The 15126-nt window shown below is 44.7% G+C and overlaps 1 protein-coding gene across 1 annotated transcript; it reads left to right on the forward strand.

The window, feature by feature from the left end:
- The first annotated feature begins 21 nt into the window (after positions 1 to 21).
- Positions 22 to 13885, forward strand: LOC132765962 (zinc finger protein 585A-like). The gene is made up of 5 exons (XM_060760271.2): positions 22 to 296; positions 2098 to 2176; positions 5579 to 5661; positions 6647 to 6767; positions 8645 to 13885. Exons 1-5 carry the CDS (start codon positions 186 to 188, stop codon positions 11683 to 11685), a joined length of 3435 nt encoding a protein of 1144 aa, XP_060616254.2. The 5' UTR covers positions 22 to 185; the 3' UTR covers positions 11686 to 13885.
- Positions 13886 to 15126: the final 1241 nt, after the last annotated feature.

Consider the following 15126-nt stretch of genomic DNA (forward strand, 5'->3'; position numbering starts at 1 on the left):
CTGGCCGGAAGTGGCTGGGCTCTGGACTTCCTCCTTCCCCTCTAGGAATCCCTCTCCTTCAGTTTTAACCCTTCAGGGGAGGGAGGAGAGGCAGGCTTCCTTTTTTCCCAGCCTTCAGGCCTCAGAGTTGGGAGAAGGGCCTGGCCTTGTCCAGGCTCAGCACTGAGGGGGATTTTTTGGAGGAGATGGAGCGCTGGGTGAGGGAATGTGGGGCGGAGACCAGCTCCCAGGCCCTGGCCTTGGCGGAAGGCTTCCTCCTGAGTCAGGCCCAAGAGGAGAAATTCGGAAATCAGCAGGTGAGTGGATTTCAGAAGGTGAGATATAGGTAATAGGGTAATAGTGTAATTCTGGGCACCACAGAATCATACTATTGACAAGCTGGAATGTGTCCAGAGGAGGGCAACTCAAATGATCAAGGGTGTGGAGAACAAGCCCTATGAGGAGCGGCTTAAAGACCTTGCTATATTTAGCTTGAAGAAGTTAACAGTTCTGCAATTGCAGTTCTTTTCAGGGTCAAAGAACGTTTCAGTGGTTTCTTGCCTGTTAATTGCTTGATGATAAACGAATCCTTTCACATCAGATATTGACAAGCTGGAATGTGTCCAGAGGAGGGCGACTAAAATGATCAAGGGTCTGGAGAACAAGCCCTATGAGGAGCGGCTTAAGGAGCTGGGCATGTTTAGCCTGAAGAAGAAAAGGCTGAGAGGAGACATGATGAGGGCCATGTATAAATATGTGAGAGGAAGCCACAGGGAGGAGGAGGGAGCAAGCTTGTTTTCTGCTTCCATGGAGACTAGGACGCAATGGAACAATGGCTTCAAACTACAAGAGAGGAGATTCCATCTGAACATGAGGAAGAACTTCCTGACTGTGAGAGCCGTTCAGCAGTGGAACTCTCTGTCCCGGAGTGTGGTAGAGGCTCCTTCTTTGGAAGCTTTGAAACAGGGGCTGGTTGGCCATCTGTCAGGGGTGATTTGAATGCAATATTCCTGCTTCTTGGCTGAATGGGGTTGGACTGGATGGTCCATGAGGTCTCTTACAACCCTTTGATTCTATGATTCTATGATTTGAAGCACAGAAATTGTTCTGACACATCTGTGCCAGGAGCTCCAATTTTGTTTGCTTTGCATTGAATGTTGGTTTGTAGTCCTAAGTTTTAGGGACTCTGCAGATAAGTGGCTTCTTTTGGCTGCAGTCATAGGGCAGGCCACCTGTCCATCAACATTAAGTTTTGGTCCTGCCCCTTGCTAAGAGTAATTGGGAAGGGAAGTGAGCCACTTTGTTAGTTAGTCTCAGCCAGGTTAGCTTATGTATATTATTATTATTATTATTATTATTATTAAACTTTATTTGTACCCTGCTAGCATCTTCCGAAGGACTCGATGCGGCTTACAAAGGCCAAGGCCTCAACACAACAACAACAGACAATAACAATACAATGCAAAGCAAATTAAAAACATAAGCAATAACGAAAACAAAACATTACACTATTATGCAATAAAACCAGGGCCGGGCCAATGAAGAGTGCAGGTTAAAAAGTGCTGGGTGTGAGAGGTGATATGTTGGGATTCTGGGCAAGTGCAATGTGCAGAGAGTCTTAAACTCTAATAAAGTGCTTTTGGGACATAGTGCTGGAGGTTATCCTATTCTGGGAAGACACATCGAATAGCCAGGTCTTCAAGCCAGGTAAACAATGAGCTAGGCTGACAGTTGGCAGCTCACGCCAACTCGGGGCTTTGAACTTACAACCTTTGGGTTGATAGATCTTAAAATTGCTGATGATTTACCAGCTGTGCTAAACCTCTGGCTTTGGCTCAGCACTAGTCCCATGGCTCTCCCCTCAAGTCCCAAATGGAGTGGCTCTGAGCTCAGGAGGGCTGTGGTGCCCAGAGCACATCCCAGGCTCTTCCCATGTTGCATAGAAACATTCAATGAGATATTAGTATGTGAAAACTCCCCACTGCTTTCCTCCTTTTTCTGGAAGTCATGTAAAGTGGTGTGGTGCTAGTCATCGACCGTAATAAATAAATATATATACAAAGTAGTCCACCAGACTTTGTCCTAATTTTCTTTTTTTCTTTCCTGTCCTCGGTCCAGGACATCTTTGTGAAAGAGGTGGCTGAGGTGAAGAGTGAGTGGGCCTTTGAAGATGGTGACAGAGCATTCACCTCAGTGGGTAAGGATTCCTCCTGGGTCTGCCCAAAATAGTTGAGTTGTGTGCTTTGCAGTCCTTTCACACTGCGAACGTGTCCTCTCTAGCCCTTGGACATTCCATATGTCTGTGGTGGTTTGGCATCCTCACCCCAGACAGACTGACAGAAAGCGGACCACATCACTCTAGGGGAACTACCCACTGGAAATCCTTTGGCTGCCTTCTTCCTGCAGAATTCTGGGATTTCTGGGTTTGTTTAATGAGGCCCAGGACCTCTCTGTCTGAACTACTAGCCCCACATTCTTCTGCAGCATAAGCTTTATAAAGTGGTCAGTGATGCAGCAGATGATGCACAGCACACAAATGTGGCAGCCCTTTCACCCATATGGCCTAGCCTTACAGCCTTATTGCTCTCCCAAATTAATTTTCGCCAGACGATTCGAATTTCTTATCACAGGATCCATGCCGCGATAGCTTGGGGTGCCCCTTTCCAGGGCAAGGCTGAAAGCAACCGAACTCTGAAGGGTTATATGGAACAGAATTAAAGAAAATCCACGTCTGCAAGTGTGATGCGTAACTATCTTCCCCTCTGGTTATTAAGTCTGTTCTCAGTCTTCCTACCTTGGCCCCAGGTTCAAACTGCCAAGTGAATTTTAAATAAAGTATCAGACAAGGCCACTAATACAAATTAATTGAATTTTAGACTTGTGTCCCTTGGGGAGATAGGGCGAAATACAAGAAAGTTATTTGTTTATTATTTATTTAATCTCTGTTTTAATATGTATTTTATAGAAATACATTTTAATATGTGTATATGTTTTAATTATTCTATAACCTGCCTCGAGCCATGAGGAGAGGTGGGTAAGAAATAAAATTATTATTGGGTTGTTGTAGGTCTTTTTGGGCTATATGGCCATGTTCTAGAGGCATTCTCTCCTGACGTTTCGCCTGCATCTATGGCAAGCATCCTCAGAGGTAGTGAGGATTATTATTGTATGATATATAACAAGATGAGTACACAGCAAACAAGATCACTATGATAGCTTTTGTATTTGATCACACGTCTGAAACTTCCCAAGTGTCTAGGACTGTGTGATGTATGGGCAAATAATGCGTGCAGATCTGAGTAGGGGGGGGGCTTTTTCAGCTGGCAGGTGGTAATTTTGTCAGTGCCGATAGGTTTTAAGTGCAGGCCAAGGACTTTAGGCACTGCACCCAGTGTGCCAATCAATCTATATATCCTTATATCATGTAAGCTTTTCTAGTTGCTGTTCGTCAATCCTGCTGTCACCTGGGATTGCAACATCAATGATCCAAACTTGTTTGGTTTTCCCCTGGTCGTGAGGTCAGGAGTATTGTGCTCCAAAATTCCTTCAGTCTGAATCTGGAAGTCCCAGAGTAGTTTTATTGTTGTTGCTGCTGCTGCTGCTGTTGCTGTAGTAGTAGTAGTAATAATAATAATAATAATAATAATAATATTTGAACCCTTTAAATACCCCAAAGAGGAGAGTGCAGACCTGCTTCCTACTGCTCGGGAAGACAAAACCATGGTTTGAAGTTACAGGAGGGTAGACTTTGGTTGAACATCAGACGGCAGGGTCTCCATCTCTGAACGTCTTCAAGAAAATGCTGGTCATCTCCATGCAGTGGATGCTCTAGCTCAGTGTTTCTCACTCTTCCTAATGCCAGGACCCCTTAATACAGTTCCTCATGTTGAGGTGACCCCCAATCATAAAATTATTTGCGTTGCTGCTTCAGAACTGTAATTTTGCTACTTTTATGAATCATAATACAACTATCTGATATGCAGGATATATTTTCATTCACTGGACCAAATACTCAATATGCCCAAATTTAAATACTAGTGGGGTTGGGGGAGGATTGACTTTGTCATTTGTAGTCGCTGGGATTTATAGTTCACCTATAATCAAAGAGCATTCTGAACTCCATCAGTGATGGAATTGAACCAAACTTGGCACGCAGAACTTCCATTACCAACAGAAAATACTGGAAGGGTTTAGTGGGCATTGACCTTGAGTTTTGGAGTTGTAGTTCACCTACATCCAGAGAGCACTATGGACTCAAACAATGATAGATCTGGACCAAAGTTGGCACGAATTCTCAATATGCCGAATGTGAACACTAGTGGAGTTTGGGGAAAATAGGCCTTGACATTTGGGAGTTTTAGTTCTTGGGATTTATTATTATTATTATTATTATTATTATTTACAGCTTTTATATTCCGCCCTTCTTCTCACCCCACAGGCGACTTAGGGTGGATTACAGTGTACACATATATGGCAAACATTCAATGCCAATTTTTGACATACAAACATATACAGACATACACAGAGGCTATTAAACTTTTTCTGGCCGCCAGGGGAGCTGTCGCTTTCATCGTCCATCTGCGACGCTGATGAAGCACTTCCGCATTCCCCGTATGCTTCCCCGCTGGAATGCTTTGCTGGAGTCTTCTTTATGGTCTCATAAATCAGTTAATTTATAGTTAATTTACAATCAAGGGGCATTCTGAACCCCACCGACGATAGAATTGGGCCAAACTTCCCGCACAGAACCCCCATGCCTTGAACGGACTCGCTTGCATGAGCCTCCCTCCAGCTTTGCGTGCTCTCCCTCGCCCGCACATGTGCACCACACTGCCATGCGCCAAGCATGCCTGCTCTCCCCTCCCCGCTTGGAGTCTCAGAAACTGTCCCCTCTCGGCTGACAGACCAGCCAATCATAGCAGAAGAGGGCTTTTGCTGGGAGGAGTTGCCGTCTGTTTCCAAAAAGGAGGAGGACAGACGTAGACATCTTCAACCTTCTCTGCCAAAGGGGTTCCTAAGACCATCAGAAATACATGGTTTCTGATGGTATTTTGCGACCCTTCTGAAATCCCATATATAAATATGTGAGAGGAAGCAACAGGGAGGAGGGAGCAAGCTTGTTTTCTGCTTCCCTGGAGACTAGGACACGAAACAATGGCTTCAAACTACAAGAGAGGAGATTCCATCTGAACATGAGGAAGAACTTCCTGACTGTGAGAGCCGTTCAGCAGTGGAACTCTCTGTCCCGGAATGTGGTGGAGACTCCTTCTTTGGAAGCTTTTAAAGAGAGGCTGGATGACCATCTGTCAGGGGTGATTTGAATGCAATATTCCTGCTTCTTGGCAGAGGGTTGGACGGGATGGCCCATGAGGTCTCTTCCAACTCTTTGATTCTATCATTCTATGAAATCCCCTCGCAACCACCCAAGTGGTCCCGACCCCTAGTTTGAGAAACGCTGCTCTATCTGGAGATCCTGCAATGAACAAGGAGTTGGACTTGGTGGCCATGAGGCCCCTTCCTACTAAAGTATTTTACGTGTGTGAATGAAAAGACTTGAATGAGAAATAATGCTCTCTTTTCTCTCCATCTGTTCTCACAGGAGGTGGAATGAGGACCCAGCTTATATGTCCAAGCACATCTTTTCAGTGTGGTTTGAGAACACCTTCTGCAAGACAGGTCGAGGTAAGGATTGGGATCTCTGGTGGGCCAAAGGAAGAGCAGGTTGGAAGGAAGGGCAATAATCATCACTAGTCTCCTCTTCTGCACCCTCCATATTGGATTCAAGATTAGAAATATGTTAAAACAACATAAGAACGTTTTCTAAGACTGAGCCGGGGGTTCTGTGGAGTGTTTTAACTATTGGGTTGTTGTAGGTTTTTTCGGGCTATATGGCCATGTTCTAGAGGCATTCTCTCCTGACGTTTCGCCTGCATTTATGGCAAGCATCCTCAGAGGTAGTGAGGTCTGTTGGAACTAGGAAAATGGGTTTATATATCTGTGGAATGACCAGGGTGGGACAAAGGACTCTTGTCTGCTGGAGCTAGGTGTGAATGTTTCAACTGACCACCTTGCTTAGCATTTGATGGCCTGGCAGTGCCTGGGGCAATCTTTTGTTGAGAGGTGATTAGATGTCCCAGATTGCTTCCTCTCTGTTGTTTTGCCGCTGTAATTTTAGAGCACATAAATACGGGATTTCAAAAAAAAAAAAAAAACCCATAGAAAAAAATTACAAGGGGCCAAATCTGGTGAGCGGGCTGGGCACTCCAAATCCGCTCGAAAAGTAGGCCTCAAAGGCAAAAGCACGCTCCTCACTGTTCCAACGCATGATGGCGACTGAACTGTGTCAGAACAAAACTTTATACTCCCGCCTCTCGAATGAGACCACTAGAGGTCCGCTATGTCTTCAACCGACTGAAGGGCGCACATTTTAAAAAAGGAAGTTATGCTGCCTCACCCTGTATTTCTTTTCCTTTGATTCCATCAAAGTTGCCCACCGAAGGCATTGCAAATGTTACTGTGTGGGGGTTTGTGCTGGTCAGTGACCCTAATAAAGTTTTGTATTGTATTGTACTGTGCGGGGGGAGGGGGGGGAATCCCAAACTACATTCTTCTCTTTTCTGACTCGGGGTTTGCACGTTCAGCTTGTGGGTGATTGGTCTTTCATTAGGTGACCTTCCAAGATGTGGCTGTGGATTTTTCCGAAGAGGAGTTTGCCCTGCTGGACCCCGGCCAAAGAGTCCTTCACAGAGAGGTGATGGAGGAGAATTGGGAGCTCGTGTCCTCCCTGGGTAAGGCTTCATCTTTCTTTTGGTTGAGCAAATCCATTTATAAATACTGAAGAAAGAAAATCCCTTCTCGGTTCTCTTTATTTTTATTTCCGAGCATTTATACCTCATGCTTCTCATGCCCGGAGGGGGACTCTGGGTGGCTTACAGTTTTCCCATCTGGAAGTGTGCTGGTTTCTGACTCTCTTGTCCCAGGAAGCTGTTCACAGTTATATCTTGGTTAAGATCACAATATTGTTCAGGCCTGGGCAAACTTTCTAACTTGGAGGCCACATGCTAGCACTCCCTGCTAGGAGGACTGGCTGTCCAATGATGGAAGGAAAGACAAAAGCAAGGAAGGGAAGGAAGGGAGGAGAAAGAGGGAATGAGGGAGAAAAGGGTTGAAGGAAGGAAGGAAAGACAAAAGAGAAGGAAGGAAGAATGAAAGGGTGGAAGGGAACCCAAAGGAAGGAAGGAAAGGAAACATAAAGGAAAGAGAAGGAAGGAAAGACAAAGGGAAGAAAGGAGAAAGAGGGAAGGAAAGTTGGAAGAGAAGGAAGGAAGGAAGAAGGAAAGAGAGAAGGAAGGAAGTACAAAAGGTTGGAAGAGAAAGAAGGATGGAAGAAGAAAGGAGGAGGAAGGAAAGATGGAAGTAAGGAAAGACAAAAGAGAAAGAAGGAAGGAAGGAAAGGAAGGAAGAAGGAAAGAGAGAAGGAAGGAAGAAGGAAAGAGAGAAGAAAGGACGGAAGGGAAAGAAGAATGGGAGGAAGGGAAGGATAAAGGAAAGAGAAGGAAGGAAAGACAAAGGGAAGAAAGGAGAAGGAGGGAAGGAAGAAGGAAAGAGAGAAGGAAGGAGCTACAAAAGGGAGGGAGGGATGGAAGGGAAGAAAGGAAGGAAGAAGGAAAGAGAAAGAAGGAAGGAAAAACAAAGGGAAGAAAGGAGAAAAAGGGAGGGCAGGGTGGAGGGAAGGAAGAAGGAAAGATAGAAGGAAGGAAAGACAAAAGGGAGGTAAGGATGGAAGTGAAGAAAGGAAGAAGGAAAGAGAGAAGGAAGGAAGGACAAAAAAAGTGGAAAGGGAAGGAAGGGCAGAAGTAGAAAGAGGAAGGGAAGGAGAAAGGAAGGAGAGAAGGAAGGAAGGATAGGATGGCGAGAGAGAATAGGACCTGAGAAAAGAACTCCAGAGGCTGCATCTGGCTCCCAGGCCTGGGTTTGCCCATACCTGGTATTGTTGGTTCGCCACATTTGTGGTGTTTGACCTTTGCAGGTTTGATTTTTCACAGATTTGATTAAGTGTTCTCTCTAGCAAACTCTAGATCCTCCAGTGCAAATATAGAGTCAGGCTCCTTTGTTTATTTGTTTGTTTATTTATAGTGTCAGAAGTGAATTGAGAATACAGCTATAATGTATAGAAAAACCACACAGTTAAAAACTTGGCATTCTACTAAATGTCCTTTAACCAGAAGCTGGCCACTTCAGAGTGCCTCTGGCGTTGCTGTAAAGAGGTGCTCCATTGTGCATGTGGCAGGGCTCAGGCTGCATTATAGTAGGTGGTCTGTGGTGTGCTCTTCTCCACACTCGCATGTTGTGGATTCAACTCTGTGGCCCCATTTCTTAAGGTTGGCTCTGCATCTTGTGCTACCTCCCTTTCTAAGTGTGAGATACAAATGTATTTCTTTCAGTAAAGTTAAACACTTGATTCACTAGTACTGCACAGATTTCTAATTTTCTCCATAAATGCCGAGGAAAGGAAATTCCTCTTCAATTGAGGTAATGGAGAGAAACCATGGAGTCCCATCTCTCTCTCACGTAGCTTCCTCAGTTTGATGCCAGTTGCGGTTTGCCAGTTGTGTGTCCCCTTTTTCAATTTTAGGCTCTGAGCAGTTGTGTTGCTCTTTTCCAGGTGGAAGCGACCAGCTGAGTGAGAAGGAAGGAGAACCGCACAGAGCATTTCTGCAAAGAGTCCACTGTAAACAGAAGAATGAGAATCGAATAAAATCTGACCCTCCAAAGAGGTGGAAGATTATTTCCCAGAGTGGTGAGGTCTGTGAAACCTCCCTTGAAGAAATAGCACAGAAAGAAAGGGAGAGACAGCTTTGTCTTGTATGTGGGAGGAGCTTTAGATGTAAAACAAGCCTGAATCTTCACAGGAGAGTTCACACAAGGGAGAACTCTTCCAAAAGTAGTGAATATGGGAAGACATCCATTTTGACTTCATATAGAAGGACTCACACAGGAGAAAAACCGTTCAAGTGCCTGAGATGTGGAAGGAGATTCAAGTGGAGGTCACAACTGATACCACACCAGGAGGCTCATGTAGAAGGCAAGCCATTTAAATGTTTGGAGTGTGGAAAGAGCTTCAGTTGGAAGGTGAATCTCAGTCGTCACCAAGCAGTCCACAGAAGGGAGAAACCATTTGAATGCTTGGAATGCGGGAAGGCCTTCAGTGGCAAGATGAATTTTGCTTCTCATCAAAGAACTCACACCGGGGAGAAACTCTATAAATGCCCTAAGTGTGGAAAAACCTTCAGTTGGAAAACGAACCTCATTCGTCACCAAGCCACTCACACAGGGGAGAAGCTGTTTAAATGCTTGGAGTGTGGGAAAAGCTTCTATCATGAAATAAGCCTCCTCTGTCATCAAAGAACGCACACTGGGGAGAAACTCTATAAATGCCCTGAGTGTGGGAAAGCCTTCAGTCGGAAAATTACCCTCATTTGTCACCAAACTACTCACACAGGGGAGAAGCCGTTCAAATGTTTTGAGTGTGGACTGACCTTCAATCGGAAGGGAAACCTCATTCGTCACCAAGCCACTCACACAAGGGAGAAGCTGTTTAAATGCTCAGAGTGTGGGGAAAGCTTCAATCGTGAAAGAAGCCTCCTCTGTCATCAAAGAACTCACACTGAGGAGAAACTCTATAAATGCTCTGAGTGTGGGAAAGCCTTCACTCGGAAAACAAACCTCAAGCGTCACCAAGCCACTCACACAGGGGAGAAGCTGTTTAAATGCTTGGAGTGTGGAAAAAGTTTCTATCATGAAAGAAGCCTCTTCTGTCATCAAAAAACTCACACCGGGGAGAAACTCTATCAATGCGCTGAGTGTGGGAAAGCCTTCAGTCGGAAAACGACCCTCATTCGTCACCAAGTCATTCACAAAGAGGAGAAGCCATTCAGATGTTTTGAGTGTGGAAAGACCTTCATTCGGAAGGAAAGCCTCACTTATCACCAAGCCACTCACACAGGGGAGAAGCTGTTTAAATGCTCGGAGTGTGGGCAAAGCTTCAGTTGGAAGATAAGTCTCACTCTCCACCAAGCGACTCACACCGGGGAGAAACCGTTTACGTGCCTCAAGTGTGGGAAGAGCTTCAGTCGAAAGAGAAACCTCGTTCATCACCAAGCGATTCACACCGGGGAGAAACCCTTTAAGTGCTTGCAGTGTGGGAAAAGCTTCAGCCAGAAGACAAACCTGACTTCTCATCAAGTGATTCACACGGGGGAGAAGCGGTTCAAATGCCTCGAGTGTGGGAAAAGCTTCAGTTGGAAGAGAAACCTCTTTCGTCACCAAGCGACTCACACTGGGGAGAAACCCTTTAAGTGCTTGCAGTGTGGGAAAAGCTTCAGCGAGAAAGCAAGCCTCACTTTTCATCAAAGGACTCATAGCGGAGAGAAGCCATTCAAGTGCTTGGAGTGCGGGAAGAGCTTCAGCCGGAAGACAAACCTGACTTCTCATCAAGGGATTCACACGGGGGAGAGGCGGTTCAAATGCGAGTGTGGGAAAAGCTTCAATCAGAAGGCACACTTCATTCGTCACCAATTGACTCACACTGGGGAGAAACCCTTTAGTTGTTTGCAGTGTGGGAGAAGCTTCAGCCAGAAGTCAATCCTCATTCTTCATCAAAGGACTCATAGCGGAGAGAAGCCATTCAAGTGCTTGGAGTGTGGGAAGAGCTTCAGTCAGAAGGGAAACCTGACTTCTCACCAAGCGACTCACACAGGGGAGAAGCGGTTCAAATGCCTCGAGTGTGGGAAAAGTTTCAGCCAGGAGCTCAAGTTCACTTTTCATCAAGCGACACACACTGGCGAGAAACTGTTTAAATGTGTTGAATGTGAGAAAAGCTTCAGTCGGAAGGCAAACCTGACTTCTCATCAAGTGATTCACACGGGGGAGAAGCAGTTCAAATGCCTCGAGTGTGGGAAAAGCTTCAGTTGGAAGAGAAACCTCTTTTGTCACCAAGCGACTCACACTGGGGAGAAACCCTTTAAGTGCTTGCAGTGTGGGAAAAGCTTCAGCGAGAAAGCAAGCCTCACTTTTCATCAAAGGACTCATAGCGGAGAGAAGCCATTCAAGTGCTTGGAGTGCGGGAAGAGCTTCAGCCGGAAGACAAACCTGACTTCTCATCAAGGAATTCACACGGGGGAGAGGCAGTTCAAATGCGAGTGTGGGAAAAGCTTCAGTCAGAAGGCACACTTCATTCGTCACCAATTGACTCACACTGGGGAGAAACCCTTTAGTTGCTTGCAGTGTGGGAGAAGCTTCAGCCAGAAGTCAATCCTCATTCTTCATCAAAGGACTCATAGCGGAGAGAAGCCATTCAAGTGCTTGGAGTGTGGGAAGAGCTTCAGTCAGAAGGGAAACCTGACTTCTCACCAAGCGACTCACACAGGGGAGAAGCGGTTCAAATGCCTCGAGTGTGGGAAAAGTTTCAGCCAGGAGCTCAAGTTCACTTTTCATCAAGCGACACACACTGGCGAGAAACTGTTTAAATGTGTTGAATGTGAGAAAAGCTTCAGTCGGAAGGCAAACCTCACTCTTCATCAAATGACTCATAGCGGGGAGAAGCCATTTAAGTGCTTGGAGTGCGGGAAGAGCTTCAGTCAGAAGACAAAACTCACTTATCACCAAGCAACTCACACCAGAGAGAAGCCCTTTAAATGCCTGTAGTGTGGGAAACGATTCCATCAGAAGACCCACCTCGATTGTCATCGAAGAATTCACACAAAGGTCAAATGGTAGAACTGGTTTGGTACTACAGGGTGAGGCAGCATAACTTCCTTTTTTTCAAAACTTAATAAAACCCATTGTATGAATCAGAAATTTTTATTTATATAACATAGGCGCATACCTAAAGTTTTGTTTTACGTAGTTTTGAAGATCAAATTAGGTAGGTGACGTCCCCTATTCTCCATATACTGAGGAAACAGATTTCTGGCGTTTGTCCTGACTCTTGCCAGCATAGCAGGCGTTATGTTGGCAATTTCTTCCTGGATGTTGGTCTTCACATCTTGTAGGGTCCTTGGACGGTTCACAGAAACACGGGATTTCAAAAAACCCCATAGGAAAAAAATCACAAGGGGCCAAATCTGGAGAGCGGGCTGGCCACTCCAAATCCGTTCAAAAAAGTAGGCCTCAACGGCAAAAGCACGCTCCTCGCTGTTCTAACGCACGATGGCAACTGAACTATGTCAGGACAAAATTTTATACTCCCGCCTTTCGAACGAGACCACTAGCGCTCCGCTACGTCTTCAACCGACTTAATGGCACGCATTTTGAAAAAGGAAGTTATGCTGCCTCACTCTGCATTGCAGTTTCAGTCAGAACTGAGATTTTATGTATTATTGAAGAATTAATATACAGAAGGTACCATTTTTTGTATGCCAGAGCAGGAACACCTCTGTCCTTAAATAACACACCGGTGTAGTAAAATCCACAAGCACTTTATTGAAGGATAGATGTAAGCAGGGTAATAAAAATGGTAAAAACAGTATAGTTCAAAGCAATACTGTTGCAAGATAAAAGTCAGTCCATAAACTTTCAGGTAACAACGTAAAACCACAAGATCCAGGGCACAGAATCCATAGAACAAGGCAGAGTGAAAGTCCAATGAACAGAACAGGAACTTGGCAAAACTTGAAACTTGAAACTAGAAATGCACTTGGAAAAACAAAACTGTCATGAAGTATCAACGTTGACAAGACTGAAGTGAACCTTTCTTTTGTATCCATATAAAGCCTTTCCTGGCCCTGAAACGAAAGGAAAGCATTCCACTTGCCCTTACAACCAAATAAGGATTTCTTATCTCTCTTCTCCTGAGAACTATGCCTCTGTTTACAAAAGTCTAGAAAGACTGCTGTGGCCCGATCCCAGAAATTTGACGGTGTGCATCTGCAGGAGAAACACTCCATTCATCAGACACCTTGGGCCTGTTGCCTGGGAACCACTGTCCTAGACAAACCGTTTCTTACACTGTTGCATTTTCTCCTCTGTAGCAGGGCCAATGGAAGTCACATTATTTTCATACAGAAACTAATAATATACATTCTGATTATAAGATGTCTTAGTAGCAGAGGTAACATTATAAAAGTAATGTAATGCATCTTGAATTAAGGACCTAAACAATTTTTTGAGCAATAATATTAAGAATGCGGTAGCATTTTAGAGTTCCAGAATATTTGGAATGTATGCTGTACCACTAGTATTGTAGTTCATAGAGTGTTGTTTTCAAATCTTGTCTTTTGTAACATGGATATTAAATATAGAAAAGAACCTGTGTAGGCTACATCATACATTTTTGTTACTATTGCCTTTTTATACTGAACTGTGATTAAATTTGGTCTTAGAAATACCAAAACAGAGAGAGATAGCCTTTAGCCCTCCAGTCCTGATCCTGACCATTAACATTAAGTCTTAAACAACATCCTTGTCTGGCCCCAAAGAGCCAGCCCATTGTCATAAAGTTCAGCAATATTACCTTTTTTATATATATAAGATCTTGGATCCTTTTCCTGGGACTGAAGGAGGCTCAAGCCTGTAATAGATTTACTTTGGTCACAAAATGTCCCTGCAGCAACACGCCAACCACAGGGTGGAATGCTCCAAGAAATTGTGTGTTTTGCAATAGATAAGCTAGTCGTGAAGGTAGGGCTTGCTGAACATGGACTGGGACTTGTGTGGCAACAGATATTTGGCTGAAATTTGCCCCAGAAAACATGTACAGTAGAATCTTGATAGATAAGAAAAAACTATATAATGTGTGGTCAAGAGGTGTGGGGGACGACAGCCTTTTTCAAGTACTGTGACCTGCGTGTGCAGTATGGCTGATCTCTTTATGGCCATAATGAAATAAACCTTGCTTTTGCTCTTCTCCTGAGACTGGATATTTTTGCTGTTTGCCTCATTCAACCGGACTTTCAACAGGGGCTCATATTTGGGGTCCCTTACAGGACGGGGAATAGCTTTGTGGGGAGAAATGGCAACATCCCTTTTTCCTCACATTTGGGGAAAATGTCCTTTGTGTCACGTGATTACCATGTCTGTGAACCCCATACCTTAGGTCAGCATTTCTCAACCTGGGGGTAAGGACCCCTGGGGGGGTCGCGAGGGGGCATCAGAGGGGTCACCAAAGACCATCAGAAAACACAGTATTTTCTGTTAGTATGGGGGTTCTGTGTGCCAAGTTTGGCCCAATTCTATCATTGGTGGGGTTCAGAATGCTCTTTGATTGTAGGTGAACTATAAATCCCAGTAACTACAACTCCCAAATGTCAAACTCTATTTTCCCCAAACTCCACTAGTATTTACATTTGGGTGTATTGAGTATTCGTGCCAAGTTTGGTCCAGATCCATCATTGTATGAGTCCACAGTGCTCTCTGGATGTAGGTGAACTGCAACTCCAAAATTCAAGGTCAATGCCCACCAAACCCTTCTAGTGTTTTCTGTTGGTTGTGGGGGTTCTATGTGGGAAGTTTGGTCCAATTCTATTGTTTGTGGGGTTCCGAAAGCTTTTTGATTGTAGGTGAACTATAAATCCCGGCAACTACAACGCCCAAATGTTAAGGTCTATTGGAGTCTACAGTGCTCTCTGGGTGTAGGTGAACTGCAACTCCAAAACTCAAGATCAGTGCCCACCAAACCAATCCAGTATTTTTTGCTGGTCATGGAAGTTCTTCTGTGTGCTAAAATTGTTTCCATTACCTCATTGGTGGAGTTCAGAATGCTCTTTGATTGTAGGTGGACTATAAATCCCAGCAACTACAACTCCCAAATGACAAAAATTAACTACAACTCCCAAATGCCAAATTTGGTCCAGTGGATGAAAATACATCCTGCATATCAGATATCTATATTACGACTTGTAACAGTAGCAAAATTACAGTTACGAAGTAGCAACAAAAATAATGTTATGATTGGGGGTCACCACAACATGAGGAACGGTGTTAAGGGGTCCCGGCATTAGGAAGGTTGAGAACCACTGTGTTAGAGTATTACATAAACCCAATTTTCCTAGTTTCCTACAGACCTCACAGCCTCTGAGGATGCCTGCCATAGATGCAGGCGAAACGTCAGGAGAGAATGCTTCTGGAACATGGCCATACAGCCCAGAA

The sequence above is a fragment of the Anolis sagrei genome, chromosome 2 (genome assembly GCF_037176765.1).
Source record: "Anolis sagrei isolate rAnoSag1 chromosome 2, rAnoSag1.mat, whole genome shotgun sequence".
Taxonomy (NCBI): Eukaryota; Metazoa; Chordata; class Lepidosauria; order Squamata; family Dactyloidae; genus Anolis; species Anolis sagrei.

What these genes read in the sequence shown, in the direction of transcription:
- LOC132765962 (XM_060760271.2), top strand. Translation starts at nt 186, where the DNA reads ATGGAGCGCTGGGTGAGGGAATGTGGGGCGGAGACCAGCTCCCAGGCC. An exon ending in CAGAGCATTCACCTCAGTGG is followed by an intron (nt 2,177 to 5,578) that starts GTAAGGATTCCT and finishes CTGTTCTCACAG; the next exon opens with GAGGTGGAATGAGGACCCAG. An exon ending in GGAGCTCGTGTCCTCCCTGG is followed by an intron (nt 6,768 to 8,644) that starts GTAAGGCTTCAT and finishes GCTCTTTTCCAG; the next exon opens with GTGGAAGCGACCAGCTGAGT.